General features: G+C 38.7%; 1 protein-coding gene and 1 long non-coding RNA gene across 2 annotated transcripts in view; one reads left to right on the top strand and one right to left on the bottom strand.

Annotated features, from left to right (window-relative positions):
* Positions 1 to 16,867, bottom strand: part of srms (src-related kinase lacking C-terminal regulatory tyrosine and N-terminal myristylation sites) — a 43,118-nt gene that overhangs the window by 10,987 nt on the left and 15,264 nt on the right. The window contains exons 4-6 of the mRNA XM_033628875.2: positions 7,389 to 7,536; positions 2,187 to 2,345; positions 50 to 231 (exon numbers count right to left, since the gene is read on the bottom strand). Of these exons, the coding sequence (XP_033484766.2) occupies positions 50 to 231; positions 2,187 to 2,345; positions 7,389 to 7,536 (489 nt within the window). The remainder of the gene's footprint in view (positions 1 to 49; positions 232 to 2,186; positions 2,346 to 7,388; positions 7,537 to 16,867) is intronic.
* Positions 7,609 to 16,125, top strand: LOC117258225 (uncharacterized). The gene is made up of 5 exons (XR_004501751.2): positions 7,609 to 8,102; positions 8,289 to 8,346; positions 11,348 to 11,508; positions 13,625 to 13,706; positions 15,916 to 16,125. It is a non-coding gene; the product is annotated as an uncharacterized LOC117258225 (long non-coding RNA).

Here is a 16,867-nt window from a genome sequence, read left to right on the forward strand (position 1 = left end):
TCTTACACACACACACACACACACACACACACACACACATCCTGCTTACCTTAATAATTCGAGCCAGTCCGAAGTCGGCCACCTTGCAGACCAGATCGTCTCCCACCAGGATGTTTCTGGCAGCCAGGTCTCTGTGGACGATGTTCCTGTCCTCCAGGTAGGCCATGCCCTCCGCAATCTGACTGCCCATGTAGATCAGATGAGCTGATGTCAGCACCTGGCCTTCAGCAGCTGAACACACACATACACACCAACACACACACAAACACAGAGTCAGCTAAACTGGGGAACAGCATGGATTTCTTTTCGATAACCCAAACAGTGATTTTCGATACAGGCACCAAAACTATTCTTACACTTTTTCTACAAAACATTCTCTTTGTAGCTTTTATTAAAACTGTTGCTGACTTTTTCTAGAAGTTATTCTGCCCTGTGAACTATTAAAATCTGGGGGAAAATAATCTATGATGTTACTAAAAGACAATGCCACGCTCATTTACCCAAATAAACCTCAAGCAAGTTTGAAGTCTGAGTTTGAATGCATCCATTTGAATTTGTGCCATATTAACGCTAAAAGATTTCATCTTAAATATATATCTAGAGTTGTTTAAGCTGCCCTACAACAGATTTTCTGAAATACTCTATAGTCTGAATTATTATTAAACCAGAAAATATGTGACCATAAAGTAAGTAAATAAGAGCTGCACTATTTTGTCAGCATACCGCTGAAGAGAGAAGAAAGCAAATCATGGTGAATAGTCGCCTGATTAAGTTGCGTTAAGTTTAGCCATGCCAGGATAGGGTTGCTGGTTTTACCAGGGTTTTGTGCAGTAAAAATAAACAACAAAATCTCATGGGACATCGCCTGTACCATGTGCAAATTTGCATTTCCAAGGATGGGGAAGGCATGACCTGCCCTACTCTCCCTCTGATTTACTGCTACTCAATACCTCCTTTGGTTGGATTGGTTAGGTTTAGACAAGAGGAGTGAGAAATGTGAAATATTAGGCTGGTGGGTCCAGTAATATGAGAGATTAGTGTGATTACTGTATGTGTTATATCACAAGGAACTGGCAGACACTTTAATCCAAAGCAACTTGACATGAGCTGGATGTAACACAACACCTCAAACAAACAAGTAAAGGTGTGTTCAGTGCTGCAGTACAAATGTTTAGTGTTTTGTTTATTCCGCGCTACAACTCCTCATTCCCAGAAACTGCTGCGGATCTGTGGCATGTTTTCCTCCTGGTATACCACAGGTCATGCTCTAAGAGTGAGTGACTCCAAATGACTCATAAAGCTGAATGTTTGCTGTGCAGAGAAACAAATACATGTCACATTAGAAAAGCACGTGAGGAACACTTTACATTGTTCTACTTCTATTGGCAATAATCAGCTGCAGCACCAAACTGTTTGTTAAAGGTGTGATGCAACTGTTCGTTGTTGTTTACACACACAATGATAATGACAGCAGATCCTCTTTTGCAGGAACAGGGAGGAAATACGATCACTGACACCCTTCATGTAAACAGAGGTTTTACTGTAGAGCAGCAGCAGCATGTGAAACATACTGTCCCATAGCCTCAGGAATTTGAATGAAGTATTTTTGCTTCCCTGGTCGTATGAGGGGTTTCAGTGAAAGTGTCACAGCAGCCATGAAGCAGATAAGTAGAGTCATAACATTCAGACACACACACAGCATCAAGAATAAAAACCTTCCACTGGAGTGAGACATATCTGAGTCAGACCCCTCACACTCTGCTCACTAAGACTCCCTGCGATTAAAGCCTTTTGTAAAACGTCAGAACAATATTTCTCTGCTGAGCGGAGCTGCCAGAACACAGATTATAATTCCATTTGCTTTGGATTTAAGGGGGAGAGATTTAACCGTCACTTGGCCTAAATACTGTTTCACAGAGCTTTCCAAAAAATGTCTTAGGTAGGTGAGGGCTGAAATTCTCAAAGCCAAGAAAAAGAAAAATGATCTTCCTGTTCTGAACTTCTTTGCATATTAAAGAAACAGTGGAATCTCCTCTTTCAGGAAGCAGCCGTGTTTAGAAACACTTACTGAGGAACTGATCTACCATCAGATTTCTGTAGAATGGGCCACATGTACTCTGAATATTACAGGTATGTTATCATGCATTGTTATCTGTCTGTGTCTGTGTGTGTGTTTCAGCACTCACAGGCGAGGTAGGACTTGAGGCTTCCTTTAGTCATGAGTTCGGTCACGATGTAGACCGGCTCTCCTCTGGAGCACATGGCCAACAGCTGGATCAGCTTTGGGTGATGGAGACTCTTCAAGGCCTGAACCTCCTTCACAAACTCGTCCTGCTTTGTGTCCTCTGGAGAAGAAGAGTGAGGAGGAGAATTGGTGAGTTCATACCTTATCTTTTTTGTTCAGTGTTGTTTTGCTGCTTTCATGTCATTAAAGCCGGGGCAGGAAGGGCAAAGAATCCATCATAACCTTTAAGTACATTTTCATTCAAGTGGTCTGAGAGAACACTAGACTCCTGCACCTCATCTTGGCTTCGTTTTCAAGCTTTAGAAAGTCTAGCCTGTGACAGGAGAGTTTAGCCAATCACAGGTCATTCCTATTGGCCTTTGGACACTGAGTCTTTTTTTTGGGGGGCTTTTGCCTTTAATTGACAGGATAGAATTGACAGGAGAGAGTGAAATGGGGGAGTGAGAGTGGGGGGATGACATGTAGCAAATGGTTGCCAGCCGGAGTCGAACCCGCAACCGCTGCAGCGAGGCATCACCTCTGTACATGGGGCACTGGCACTATCCACTACGCTTCTTCTTGTGTTTATTTATTGAATGAATTGTTTCTCTCCACTGGACTTATTTGTCACCACTCTCTCTTCTCGTGTGTTGCATTTGGCACCGCAGCTGCATGAAGCAGTGGAGCTGTCCTCTGTCTCTGTCTGTGTGCAGTCCACATTCTCCTTCTCTTCATCATCATCCACCTGAATATTACTATCTGACCTGCTTTCCGAGTTATGAAAGGACACTGTGGGACCTGTTCCTCTGTCTTGTCACGGATGTTTCCTGCTGCCACATTGTCTTCACTGATTCTTGGTCAAACGTCTCTAAAGGCTCTCTTCTAATGGATTTGAAAAGCGTAGAAAATCCAACCTGATCCGAACACGTTATGACGGAATAAAGTTTCAAAGTCACTGTGCGAACGTGATTGACACAGCATGAGGTCATATATATTTTCTTAGACATGTGACAATTTTAGACAAAACAAATGGACCTCGTGTACAAAGGCCCTTAGTGTCAATTTAGGGAGCCAGTATATCATTGAGTGGCACAAAGGTTAAGGACGGACAATGTCCAACAACTTTAAACAAGCAGTCTCTCTTCATCACTGAGCTGCTTACCTAGGTTAGCAATTTTATGAGCTACACCTTCACTGCTTTTCACATGATTTATAAACCTGACTGTCGGGCAGATAAGTCATGTTTCAAATGGTCAGCCTCACATTTGTGCTTTTCACCCATTATCTTTCTGAATGATTTGGTATTGGTCTCACAGTGGTGTTAGCGTTAAATTCCTTGAGTACTGAATTCAGCATATTGAGCGAATTTAACCATACAGTGTTTTTTAGTGGTGGCTTCCCCATCTCACCTCCACATTGAACTGTGAGTTGTCTGTTAAAATAGCTAATTTAAGCTAACAGCAGTAGCACTGATGACCAAACATAATTCCCAAGACACTCGCAAGTTGCCACTGGTCGCCAAGCAACCAGTAGCTTTCTACAGGTTGTCATTCCTAACCTAATAGATGCTTGTTAAGGGGCGCAGTTTGATGCAGTAGCCAATCAGTGTATTAAAGGTAAGATATTGACAGTAGAAGTATGGAAATGAACCACAGATGTTTAAAATATAATACATTCATTTCATGTCACAAAAATGTTTCTGAGGGCCACAAGTGAAAGTCTGAATCAATGGCAGAGAATCCTGTGAAGAGAGTTGCTATTCCAGCGTTTGCAGCTACTGCCTACACTGCGAAGCAACCCAAAAATGTGTTTAAGTGACAGAGAGAAAATCTTCCTAATAGTTAAGCCTTTGCTAACAGGAGCCAAAGACAGCTGTGGATAATTCAAGACCATGTTTATATAGCTGATGATAGCTAGAGCGTTGGATTACAGTGCGTCATTTCAAAAGGCTGCACAGGCCCACACGTTTGCAAAGAAAACATGACTGTACTTCTCATAGAATTCACGATGGGGATGATTGAAATGAATTAACTGCTAGCGCTCGTATAGATTACTGTATGAAGTACGTGTGCAGTTTAAAATTCAGGTGGGTTTTTTGTGCCTTTTCCAGAAATCTGCCTCCACCAGCTTTAATCTGGCTCAGCATTCATTGCCATCTTTACAATCACGTCTTCTCTTCTTCACACAGCTTCCCACATTTCTCCAAACTGTCCTTCTCCAACATAATTTACATTTTTACCTACCATCTCCTCCCTCTTTTCATTCATCTCTCGATCACCACTTTACAAAATTTTAAAACTTTCTTTCACCCTCACTCTTTTAATAACCTCCACGTCTCTGTCTCCATTCTTCCATTTGTTGGCATCACTCTGTCACACTCATCGTGTTTTTGTCATGTATCCCTCCATCTGTCCATATTAAACTTCAGCTTCCTGAATGACCAGCTGCTGTGCTCCACCAGGGTTGTTGGTGCCGTCGTGCACTGGCCAATCAAAACATGCAGGAACACATTCCAGGTAGGATACTGTATCTCAGGTATTGTGTTGCACTGGGCTCATTCTTGTGTCCTTTCAAGTGTCAGGACAGAAAAGCAAAACAGTGTTTAATCATGTGATAAACTTTAATCTGGACTTCCTGGTTTGTGTCTGGTTCCAAAAAAACAATGTCTTGTGTTTTTTGATGCAGCGCTGTTGTTGCTCTGCACACAGCCTTATAGAGTGATCTACCACCGGACTGAAAAGCTGGTGTTTCACTGCCCTCTCTGGTACATTGAAAGGCACTTATTTTCAAAAGGGAATTAAGTAAGGCAAGGTAGTAAGAAGGGAAAGAGTGAACAGAAACCTGTCACTTCTTTCAGTATCTGTTCTCTGTTTGAAAGTCCTACGTGTTTCACTGTTAACTGTTCGGTGTGGTCAGTAGTGTGTGAATTGAAAGTCAGCAAAAACACATTTTACAAGGGCTGTTAAATCAGTTTTTAAAGGTTCAGTGTGTAGGATTTAGGGGGATATATTGGCAGAAATGGAATCAAACATAATAAGTATGTTTTCTTTAGTGTATAATCACCTGAAAATAAGAATCGCTGTGTATCTGTTACCTTAGAAGGAGCTGTTTATATATACATATGGAGTGTGTCCTCGTTTATGGAGATCCCCATGTTAAATGCCATGTTTGTACTGTAGCCCAGAACGGACAAACCAAACACTGGCTCCAGATAGTGCTATTCACGTTGTCACATCAGCCACTGTAGTTAGAAGCTCATATGTAACAAGCAGCATCGGAAAAACACTGATTTGTAATGTGAAACTGCTGAACTCAGTGTTTTTACCGGTTTAAATCAGCGGGGAGACAAAGAGACTGCTGTAGATAATTTGACTCCCGGTAAAAATCTCCTAAACATCTGTACATTAAGTTATCCGCACACATTACCATGTTGTAAGCAAGCTGCCCTTCTTTGATATGCCAAACAGCATCGGAAAAACAGATCGCCTTATTACTACCATGATTCTGCAGTAGCCCAGAACGGACAAACCAAGCACTGGCTCCAGACAGGGCTATTCATGTTTTCACGCTGGCCAACGTAGTAAGAACCGCATGATACTGCTTTATTCAGTGTTTTTACCAGTTTAAATCACTGGTCCATTTGTGCAAGAGAGGAAGAAACCTCTGCGTATAATTCAGCTCCTGGTGAAAACCTCCTGAACGTCTGGATCTTAAAGGAGCTATATGTAAGAAATCTAAAGCAAATAGTCGTAAAATCCTCCTAATATGTCACAGAGACTAAGGAATAATGTTCATATAACATACTGATCTCACCGACAACAATAGTACAGCCAGAATATTTGCATTTAAAAAAAAAAAATTTACGATCCGCAAATCGTGTTTATGTTTTGAATTTGTGTTTTGGCCTGTTGCACCACCCACCGCCGTCTACCAGTCACGCAGTCAGTAGAGTCTCAGCATCAGTTACAGTTACGACTGAGCTACAGCAGCACGGCAAGCAGCATTAGCAGTGTCCCGGTACATAGTATTAGCAGCTGGCTCCTCCTCAGCTGTATCCCGGCAGCAGCCTTAGCAGCAGAGAAGCCGGACTTGCTCGAACGGACCACTGGAAAACCGAAGATCAAGGGCGGGGCGATGCGGCCCTGCCATGGCAGCCGCCCGTGGGCAAACAAATCAGTCTCCAGCGTGCCGCTGTCCAGCAACCTCGAATCTGTAGGGGAGGGGGGGCGGACACGACTCGCGGCAGTATTTTGAATTTGAGTGCAGTAACCGTTTTGGCCACATTCTTACATACAGTGCCTTTAAGTTATCAGAGAAATAAGATACACACACATTAGCAGGTCGTGGGCTAGTGGGCTTATGTGTTTTTACTGGTTTAAATCACCTGGTCTGTTTGTTTTGGAGAAGAAGAGACTGCAGATAATTTGGCTCCTGGTAAAAACCTTCTGAACAATGAACACTGAAGGAACTCCAACCAAGAGAATTTTCAGCTGGTTGCAGTCTTCACTCCTCACCACTAGATGCCACTAAATCCCCCAAAATCTCACATACTGTTCCTTTAATAGTTGCCATCTGGTTTTACTGCTTCAATTAAAGGTACCCTGGGAAGTATCTGACTGCTACTTATCGAGTGATATGTTTGAGTCTCTATTTGGTCTGTACTGTATGTTGTGCACGCCAATGACACAGTACACACTCTTGCTAATAGTTTCACACTTTTCCACTGATCTACAGGTGGCGTTATGTGTCAAGAAAAGAAGCAGTGCACCAACAGATTGCACAGAAGAGGAATGCAGACTAGCACAAACATGGATGTAAGTAATGCTGGATTTAAAATGTTCAAAACAATTCTGCTTTGCAAGTATGTTCAGACAACTCTCTTATAATCTGATGATGAACAAAACCTGGACTTTGATGATAAAACCTTGAAATATGTGGTTATCCTTTGCCTTTTATCTAGTCATCATCTTGTCAAATTAAAATGTTTTTTAAACTATTCCAGATTCAGATGGCAAACATGGATGTAAGCAGAGGTGGTTTAAAAATGTCCAAACAATCTACTTTGTTTTATGAGGAAGGAAATGCATTTAAAATGACCTTCAATCCAAGAGATATCTCTAACAAGCTCTACTATTTATACTACAGTGTCTCTCAACATTCGTACCTTGTTTCAGCGTCTTTATGGCCACCTTCTTGTTCTCTGTGGTCCACAGAGCCTCCCACACCTCTCCAAAGTGTCCCTCTCCCAGTTTCTTGTGGAGCCTGAACTCTTCTCGAGGCCTCTCCCACGGCTCCATGTCGTACAGCTCCCGCTGCAGAGACGACAGACGACGTGAGTCCAGACAACTTTACGTCAAAACTTTATAAAACAAGTGGTTAGAAAATACTGCAGAGAATGTGCAACTGTATTTACACATTCTCCAGCACTGAGGAATCGTGCATTGGATTGTGTATCGTTTGATTCATCAGTTTTAAAATAACTCCCCTACGTTGCACAACTCGAGGTGCTGAGACAGAACCGTGCTGGAGTGTGTGGGAATGTGAGAACTGCTTAGTCGCAGGGTTCACATGACATGTATGATTTGTAACATGGAAGAGTTGTGCTCCTGCTGGGCGACGCAGGAAAACAGTGTTTGTTGAGATGTTGTAATAGACCAAAGGAGGTGTAGAATATGATTTTGATTACAACAAAGTCGTCTTTGATGTTGGACTCATTAAATTTCACATTCTGAGTACTTTTCCTTAAAACTTTTCTGACAGTGTAAATATTTTTCCTTTTGTTCACAGATCTCATGAAGTGGAGATGACAGGAAACACGACCAAATGGGACCACGTAAAGATAAACGACAGCAGCCTCCTGATGCAAAAAGATTCTTATGTGAGTCAAAAATTTCCTCTTTAGAAGACTTTTTTTAGTACGACAATGGGAAAAAAAAAACTGGAACATGACATTAAAATTTTAAATTATTTGGTTATAGTTTGTCTTCGCCTTTATTTATTTCTCACCTTGTTAAATTAAAATATTTTTACTATCCCAGATTCTTACTGTTCACTTTTTTGTTAGGTTTGATGCAGACAGATTTCTCTTTTGATGATTTATCGACAGATCAGCAGCTTGTTAGGTAAGTAGAAGGCGAGTGAATGAATGAATGAACAACAAGTAGACTTAATAAATGAAACATAAATTCAAAACTTTATTCATTGTCATTAACAATCAATCAGGTGCCACAAAATGTTCTGATGATCAAGTGCTTTGATAAATATGAAATGAAATGAAATGAAATGAACAGATCAATGAAATGACTGGCTCAGAAAAAAAAACCATGATTAATAAGTTAAATAATCAGTCATCATTCACATATAAATAAGAAATCAAAATGATTTTATATTAAAAATAAATAATAAAAATAATAAAGTGTTAATGAGGTGATACACAAAGCAACTTGTTGGTCAACCTGTTTGAGTTGCCTCAGCATTGTTGCTTAAATGTATACAGTCTTTTTTAATTTGCTTTGACACATTCAGATAAATGACTGACGCCAGGTTTAGCTTTTCTTTGCTGCTGGAACAAAGAACATCACAACAGTTGCCTCATGTATAAAGACAAAACAAAAAAAGTGCCCAAAACAAACAGAAATAAAAGAAGACAATAAACAGTTTCAGTCTGTTGCATCTCAGTCGACTTAAATACCATGAAAATTCTTCTTCCAATTTCTATTTCTATCACGTTTCCCCATCATCATAATTACTTACAGCAACAAAAAGGTCATGCTGATAGTTTAGTCAATCCCACTTAATTAAAATGTTGTCTCCTTTCAATTCTAATTATGCGTGACATAATCTCTCTAATGGCTTTAAGTTTGACAAATTAAACCACTTGGGCTTTCACACAGTCTGTCGGGCAGTTTATTAGGCATTTAAACAGCAGGATGAATCTGCTTTTAGAAACTAAAATCTAACAGAAGGATCAGCCGTGTCGTCGTAATACAAAACATGCTTTATCAGGTTTTATTGACCGTGTCTCTTCGGATACGTCATTCCAGAAAACAAGATGTTGTGCCAAGTCAATAAAAAGTGATTGAAAGCGTCGTTAGTAACTCTTATTACTGGTAGAACATTTAACTGATGGAGCATTTCAATCTAAATGTGAGTGTTTTATTTTCTAAAAGCAGATTTATTCTTGCGTTTTAAAGCCTTAATGTTCAACCATTTGACTGTGTGTGAGCTCAGTGAATCTGCAGAGGGGCAGCTGAGCTGTATATTAACAAATAGAGCAAACATTTAAAGGTCCAGTGTGTCAGATCAAGGGGGACACATTGGCAGAAAAGTCTGTTAGACTAGTATAATCCCCTGAAAATAAGAATCGTTATGTTGTCGTTACCTTACGGCTAATTTCTTCTCTCTTTACACACGAAAATAAATACGTCCGTTTCAAACATTGTTAATGTCACTGCCCTTCCATGCGCCCTTCATGCTTGCAGAGAACAGGTGGCACTAGAGGGTCGAGTCAAAAGTTTTACACAACAACAAATGAGGTGACGGTGGAGGAGGTCGTAATAATGTACCTTTAAACTGAGACAGCGTTGTAGACAGTGGTGGTCTGTGCAGCCATATAACATTACATTCTAACATGTGGATAGATAATTCTTTTCACTATATCACGGATATGTTCTATGCCACCATTATTTAAATTTCTTTGTCTTTTCCTATGGTCGTATGTTGCATAAACTTGGCTACACTGCCTCTACGATCTCTGCTGGTACTGCTCCATTGCATCTGTATCCCCAGGCTTTCAGGAAATGTGCACAAATAAGGACAAAGCTAACAGAGTACAGAGAGAAGGCTCTGTATGTCTGCAAATCTAACACTGAGCATAAATGAGCCTTTAAAATGAGCTGTTTATATCTACATAGGAAGCAGGTCCTCATCTACGGAAGTCACCATGTTGCACCACCATGTAAAATGAAAAAACACTTTGTTTTTTTAACACGAAACTGCTTTATTTTGTGTTTTTACTGGTTCAAATCATGGATTTCGTTTGTTTTAGTGAGGATAATACCTCTGTAGATAATTCGGCTCCTGGTGAAAACCTCCTGAACATTTGGATCTTGAGTTATCAGATAAAAATGATGAGCAGGCACTAGCAGTTCCTAAGCTAGCGGCCATGTCAAACAGCATTGGAGAAACACTGATTTGTAACATGAACCTGCTTTATTCAGTGTTTTTACCGCTTTAATTACCTGGTTTGTTTGTTTTGGAAAGAAAGAGACCTGTGCAGGTTATATAGCTCACGGTAAAAACCTTTCAATCAATGAACACTGAAGGAATTCTAATCAGGAGAAGTTTCAGCTGGTTGCAATCTGCAGTCCTCACCACTAGATGCCACTAATTCCCCCTGAATCTCACACACTGGACCTTTAAATACGTTTCATTAATCTTAATATGTATTAATTATATATATATATATATATATATATATATATATATATATTAATTCTTTATATGTCAGAGCTATTGAATCATGAATATAATGTTCAGGATTTAAATAGCAAACAAAAACAGCTTGGCTACCATGAGATGTACAACTCGTCTTAACTGCTTTGTTTGTGCTCAAAAGCAGCTCCAAATCCCACAATGCAATTCCAGTTTACTGTTCATGGTTAGAAACCCAAATATGAATTGTTTAATTCAAACAATCATTAGTGAGCTGTGATGATGTTTAAGGATTTCAGGGTGCAACGACAGTCAGTTAGAAATGTAAAATAAAAATTAAAAAATCAGTCTTGAATCTCATCAGCTCAGAAAGCTGCAGCAGAGTCATGAAATGCAAATGACACGCACACAAATCAATACTTAATAACAGAGTGATTGTGTTTGATAGTGTTATTGAAATATATAAAAGGCTATAAAAATATCATAGTAAAAAAATCAACAAAATGAAAAGGAAAATAATTTGAAACAAAAAGTCAAAGTGTAAATTTTATATCTGTAAGCTCATATGAGATAACACATGCAGTTATGTTTCATGTGCTGTGTGTGTGTGTTTGTGCTCTGTTTGCGTGTTAAATATAAAAGCATATGTGCTGAATCTGTGTGTTGTGTTTGTGTGTGCTTCTGCCTCAGTGTGTCCGTGGCCTCGACTCACTGCCTCCACTGCAAGGGAAGAGAGAAGAGGGAGGAATCACTGAGTGGCCTCTGATCCAGAAGAAACACTGATTTTTAAACACTTTTTCATCCATGAGGAAAAAGCCGCAACATGATGCTCCATTTAAATATATGTAATGGTACGTAATATTCCTTTATCCTGAAACATACTCTCAAAAACTGAAGCGTAGGTGTGTCGGTGGTTTCTCAGTTTGCAGTGAAAAATCTCCTGATACTGAGAGACCTCGACGAGCTCAGTTGTGTCCCGCCGGGCTCAAACTGATGAGCCATGAATAAAGAATACAGCCTGCTGGGGGTTTAATGTAAGCTGCAGTGCAGAGATAGCATGTGTAATTACAGCACTACCACGTGACTTTATTCTAAAACTGTTCCAAATATTTTATTCTCTGGTTAATTACACTCCAAATATGTTTGCCTCTTGGTATTAATTTATTCACATAGAGCATAAGACAGTACTCATTAAATTTCTGCTGCAGAGCAACAACAGAAAGAAGATTTCAGGGTCTTTGTTGCACTTTGTTGTTAGATTCCTGCTGCAGAGACAAAAGCTACTCAAATTAAAAGACATTGTGGAACAATCTGGATTTGTGCCTGAAATCTGACTTCAACTATCAGGATCAGTGGGAAACGTTATTACTCATTACTGGCTGCTGGTTTTCATTGAGAAATACCACAGAAGCTCATCTCTGTTTGGTGACGTGCAGATCCTGTTTAGCTAAGCACCATTCTGTCAAAGTCAAGTTGAGTTCTTGGCAAAATGTCTCCAACTTTAAACAGAACGCTTAGGAAAAACTAGGAACTAGGAAAAACGTCACTAAAGGTCTAGTGTGTTGGATTTAGTTCCATCTAGTGGTGAAGTCGCAGCATCAGAATCGTATGGCCAATGTAAGAAAACAAATGGCCCTCATGAAACCATAATTATGAAGATTATATATTCTAGGGATGGGCAGCACAAGCAAAAACACTATTCAAACATCGTGGCAACTATTCGACAATTTTTCAAATACCTCCCCCCCCCCCCCCCCCCAGAGCCATGCACACAAAGATCCATTCATTATTAAATGCCTGAACAGACTCGTACGGAACGCAAGCCCTGTGCGCGCAAAGCTCCGCGCACCAGTGACTGCCCGGCATGTATTTTTCACATCGCGGGGATTTTTCACGGACATGTTTACAGGAAACTACAACGCGGAAATGCGCTCGACTATGAAAGCCCGAATGACCGCGGACATTCCCCGCGGAGTAGTAGTCTCTGCATGTTTCTCCTGTTTGTAGAAGAGCATCAAAGTAGCTGGTAGCCCATCTCACACCGCTGTACCAATCCTATACTGCCCTCGTGCGGTTAGGAGCTGAATTACATGTCAAATAAAGGGGGGGGGGGCGGCAAATAGTAACAGTCGCATTAAAAAATTGATTTTTCAAAAATAAAATGACTATTCGAAATTCGAAAATCGTGACCCATCCCTATTATATTCCATATTCTCCAATATACACCCCTAACGCCCACACCACACTGCCTGTGTGAGCAGCGCTTGTGCGTCATGGAACCTCGTTTTTTATTTCGGCAATAATGTTAACAGGTTAGAGCAGCCACACTGCTGGCGTGAACGGCCCAGCTCAGCTGTGGAACATCTAAAGAATACGAGTCTTACCTACTTTTGCCACATGACACATTTTCAGCAAAACAAGACAGTGACAATGGTCTTTTAATAATCATATTGACATAATACCAACTTTCACTGCTGTTTTGATATCTGTCACAGACATGAGCAATATAAATATTTGTTTTTAGCTTAAAACATCCTGTCTCTGTTTGAAAATAAATCCCCTCTGACAATGTTCCTATGGTCAGAATCCCTTCATTTGCTGACACAGAATTTGTATTAAGTATTTGCAGGACCGTTTTGCACTGCTCCATAAAGAAGTGGAGAATTATTTATGGAAATACAATGGTTATAACTGTGGGCAGGTCTGCAGCAATGCTGTCTGTGTGAACACCTCACACATGTAAACAGCAGCAGTTCAGCTGGGTAGATGTCGCACACTGCTCATGCAGGCACTGTGGCCCAGGCATAAGTCCTACGCACTGAACTTTTAAAAAACAAAATATCCAAATATCTTTGATTATCTGTGAAATCATTTAGTGATTGTGCTTTTCCTGTTTTCTGTTCTTAGATGTTTGAGGCAGGTGTGTCAAATTCAAATGCTGAAAACTCTTATGTTTCTTGGTTTTAGGTTAATGTGGTTCAACATGTTTGAGGAAGACAATCAAAGGAGTCCAAGCTGTCGAGACAGACTGAACAACATTACAGAACAGGTGTGTAATTTTACCTCTGTTTGCGTGTGTGTGTGTGTGTGTGTGTGTGTTGATACGATATTTTTCATAAATATTTTAACAACATGCTACACTATGACGTTTTTTCATGGATTTTAACGACATGTTATACTTTGATTTTTTTTCACAATTTTGGACAACATGCTACACTATGACGTTTTTTCATGGATTTTAACGACATGTTATACTTTGACTTTTTTCCACAATTTCGGACAATATGCTATGCTACACTGACTTTTTTTCACAATTTTGGACGACATACTATACTGTGACTTCTTTTTCACAATTTTTGACGACATACTATGACTTTATTCACAACTTTTGACAACATGCTATACTGTGACTTTTTCATGATTTTGGACGACATGCTATACTGTGACTTTTTCATGATTTTGGACAACATGCTATACTATGACTTTTTTAAAATTATTTTTGACAACATACTATACTATGACTTTTTTTTCACAATTTTGGACGACATGCTGCACTGTGACTTTTTTTCATGGTTTTTGACGACATGCTATACTATGGCATTTTTTCACGATTTTGACGACATACTATAACTTTTTAGTCACAATTTTGGACGACATGCTATAGTATTACTTCTTTTTTACAATTTTTGACAACATACTATACTGACCTTTTTTCACAGTTTTTGACGACATATTATGCTATGACCATTTTTCATTGTTTTGGACGACATACTATACTATGACATTTTTTCATGATTTTAGACGACATGCTATACTATGACTTTTTCCACTGTTTTTGACATACTATACTACGACTTTTTTTCACTGTTTTTTGACGACATACTATACTATGACTTTTTTTCACAGTTTTTTGTCGTCATACTATACTATGACTTTTTTCACGATTTTGGACGACATACTATACTATGACTTTTTTTCACTTTTTTTTGACGTCATACTATACTATGATTTTTTCACGATTTCTGACGACATGCTATACTATGACTTTTTTTCATGGTTTTTGACGACATGCTATACTATGGCATTTTTTCACGATTTTGACGACATACTATGACTTTTTAGTCACAATTTTGGACGACATGCTATAGTATTACTTCTTTTTTACAATTTTTGACACTATACTGACCTTTTTTCACGGTTTTTGACGACATATTATAGTATGACCATTTTTCATTGTTTTTAACGACATACTATACTATGACATTTTTTCACGATTTTGGACGACATGCTATACTATAACTTTTTTTCATGGTTTTTGACGACATGCTACTATGGCATTTTTTCACGATTTTGACGACATACTATGACTTTATTCACAACTTTTGACAACATGCTATACTGTGACTTTTTCACGATTTTGGACGACATGCTATACTATGACTTTTTTTCACGATTTTGGACGACATGCTATACTATGACTTCTTTTTCACAATTTTTGACGACATACTATACTATGACTTTTTTTCACTGTTTTTGGACGACATACTATGACTTTTTCACAATTTTTGACAACATACTATACCATGACTTTTTTCACTGTTTTTTGACGACATACTATACTATGACTTCTTTTTCACAATTTTTGACGACATGCTACACTATGATGTTTTTTCACAATTTTGGACGACATGCTGCACTATGACTTTTTTTCATGTTTTTTTGACGACATGCTATACTATGGCATTTTTTCACGATTTTGATGACATACTATGACTTTTTAGTCACGATTTTGGACGACATGCTATACTATGACTTTTTTCATGTTTTTGACGACATGCTATACTATGGCATGTTTTCACGATTCTGACGACATACTATGACTTTTTAGTCACAATTTTTGATGACACTATACTATGACTTTTTCACGTTTTTTGACAACATGCTATGCCTTTTTTCATGTTTTTTGACGACATACTATACTATGACTTTTTCACGGTTTTTGACAACATGCTATGCTATGACTTTTTTCATGATATTTAACGACATACTATGCTATGACATTTTTTATGATTATTTTTATGACCTTTTACGCAAAGATGTTTTTGTGTCTCTTTTTATGGCATAAAAAGACATCTGACATTTGTTTAAAGTTTTATGACTTTTTGCTACATATTTTACAACAAAATCTATATAAAACTTTTATGAACATTTGTTTGCATTCTATACTATGACATTTTGTCTGATCTCTGCTCATCCAGAATGCAGAAGTCTGGTCGGTCTTCAAGCTACCCAAGTTCTCCCACACTAACCCACTCCTCCTCACTGGCTTTGGTGGCGACTTGATTCCTATTCTGCTCTACCAAGTCCTGACTTCTCAACGGTAGATTGAACTCCTCACTGACATCAGCACAGCAGAGCTTTACACATCGACCATCCCAGACTGAATAATCATCTGTTTAGGACGCACCTCTGCCCAAAAAATAACATACATATGCGTGTGTGTGTGTGTGTATATATATATATATATATATATATATATATATATATATATACACATACACATACACACACACACACACACACACACATACATACACACATATATATATATATATATATATATATATATATATACACGATAACAATTTTTTAAAAAAAAACAACTATCTCTTATTGTGTGTAAATGTAGCACTTAAAGTAGATCAGTATGTTTTATTTAGTTGATGCATTTTCTTGATTCTTGCACTTTTTAAGGTTGTATCCACGTGGTTGAATGCGCTAATTGCAAGTCATCTTGGATAAAAGCATGAGTATACTCTACTAATAAATATTTTATAAAGTTAATTGTTAATTGTGATACTATACTGTACACTCTATACTTGATTATTTAAATGCAAAATGTTTTTGAACATGTACATACTGTACAGGTACTGAACATGGATATACTGTAAAGCAACCTGTCACAAGAATTATTCAATATTTATTGCAGCATATTTGTACCCTACACCACTGCCCTACTCAATTACAAGTTAGTCTTATATGATGTTGTTGTTCATTATGTTTACAGTGTGTATCTTTTTCCACCGACTTATGTGTACCAAATAGTTAATGTTTATGTACTGTTTTTTTTGTTTTGTTTTTTTGTTGTTGTTGTGTTCTATTCCTGGATGTGCACACGTACCTTGCCAATAAAACTGATTCTGAACACCT

This window comes from Epinephelus lanceolatus, chromosome 8, assembly GCF_041903045.1.
Source record: "Epinephelus lanceolatus isolate andai-2023 chromosome 8, ASM4190304v1, whole genome shotgun sequence".
NCBI classification, from domain to species: Eukaryota; Metazoa; Chordata; class Actinopteri; order Perciformes; family Serranidae; genus Epinephelus; species Epinephelus lanceolatus.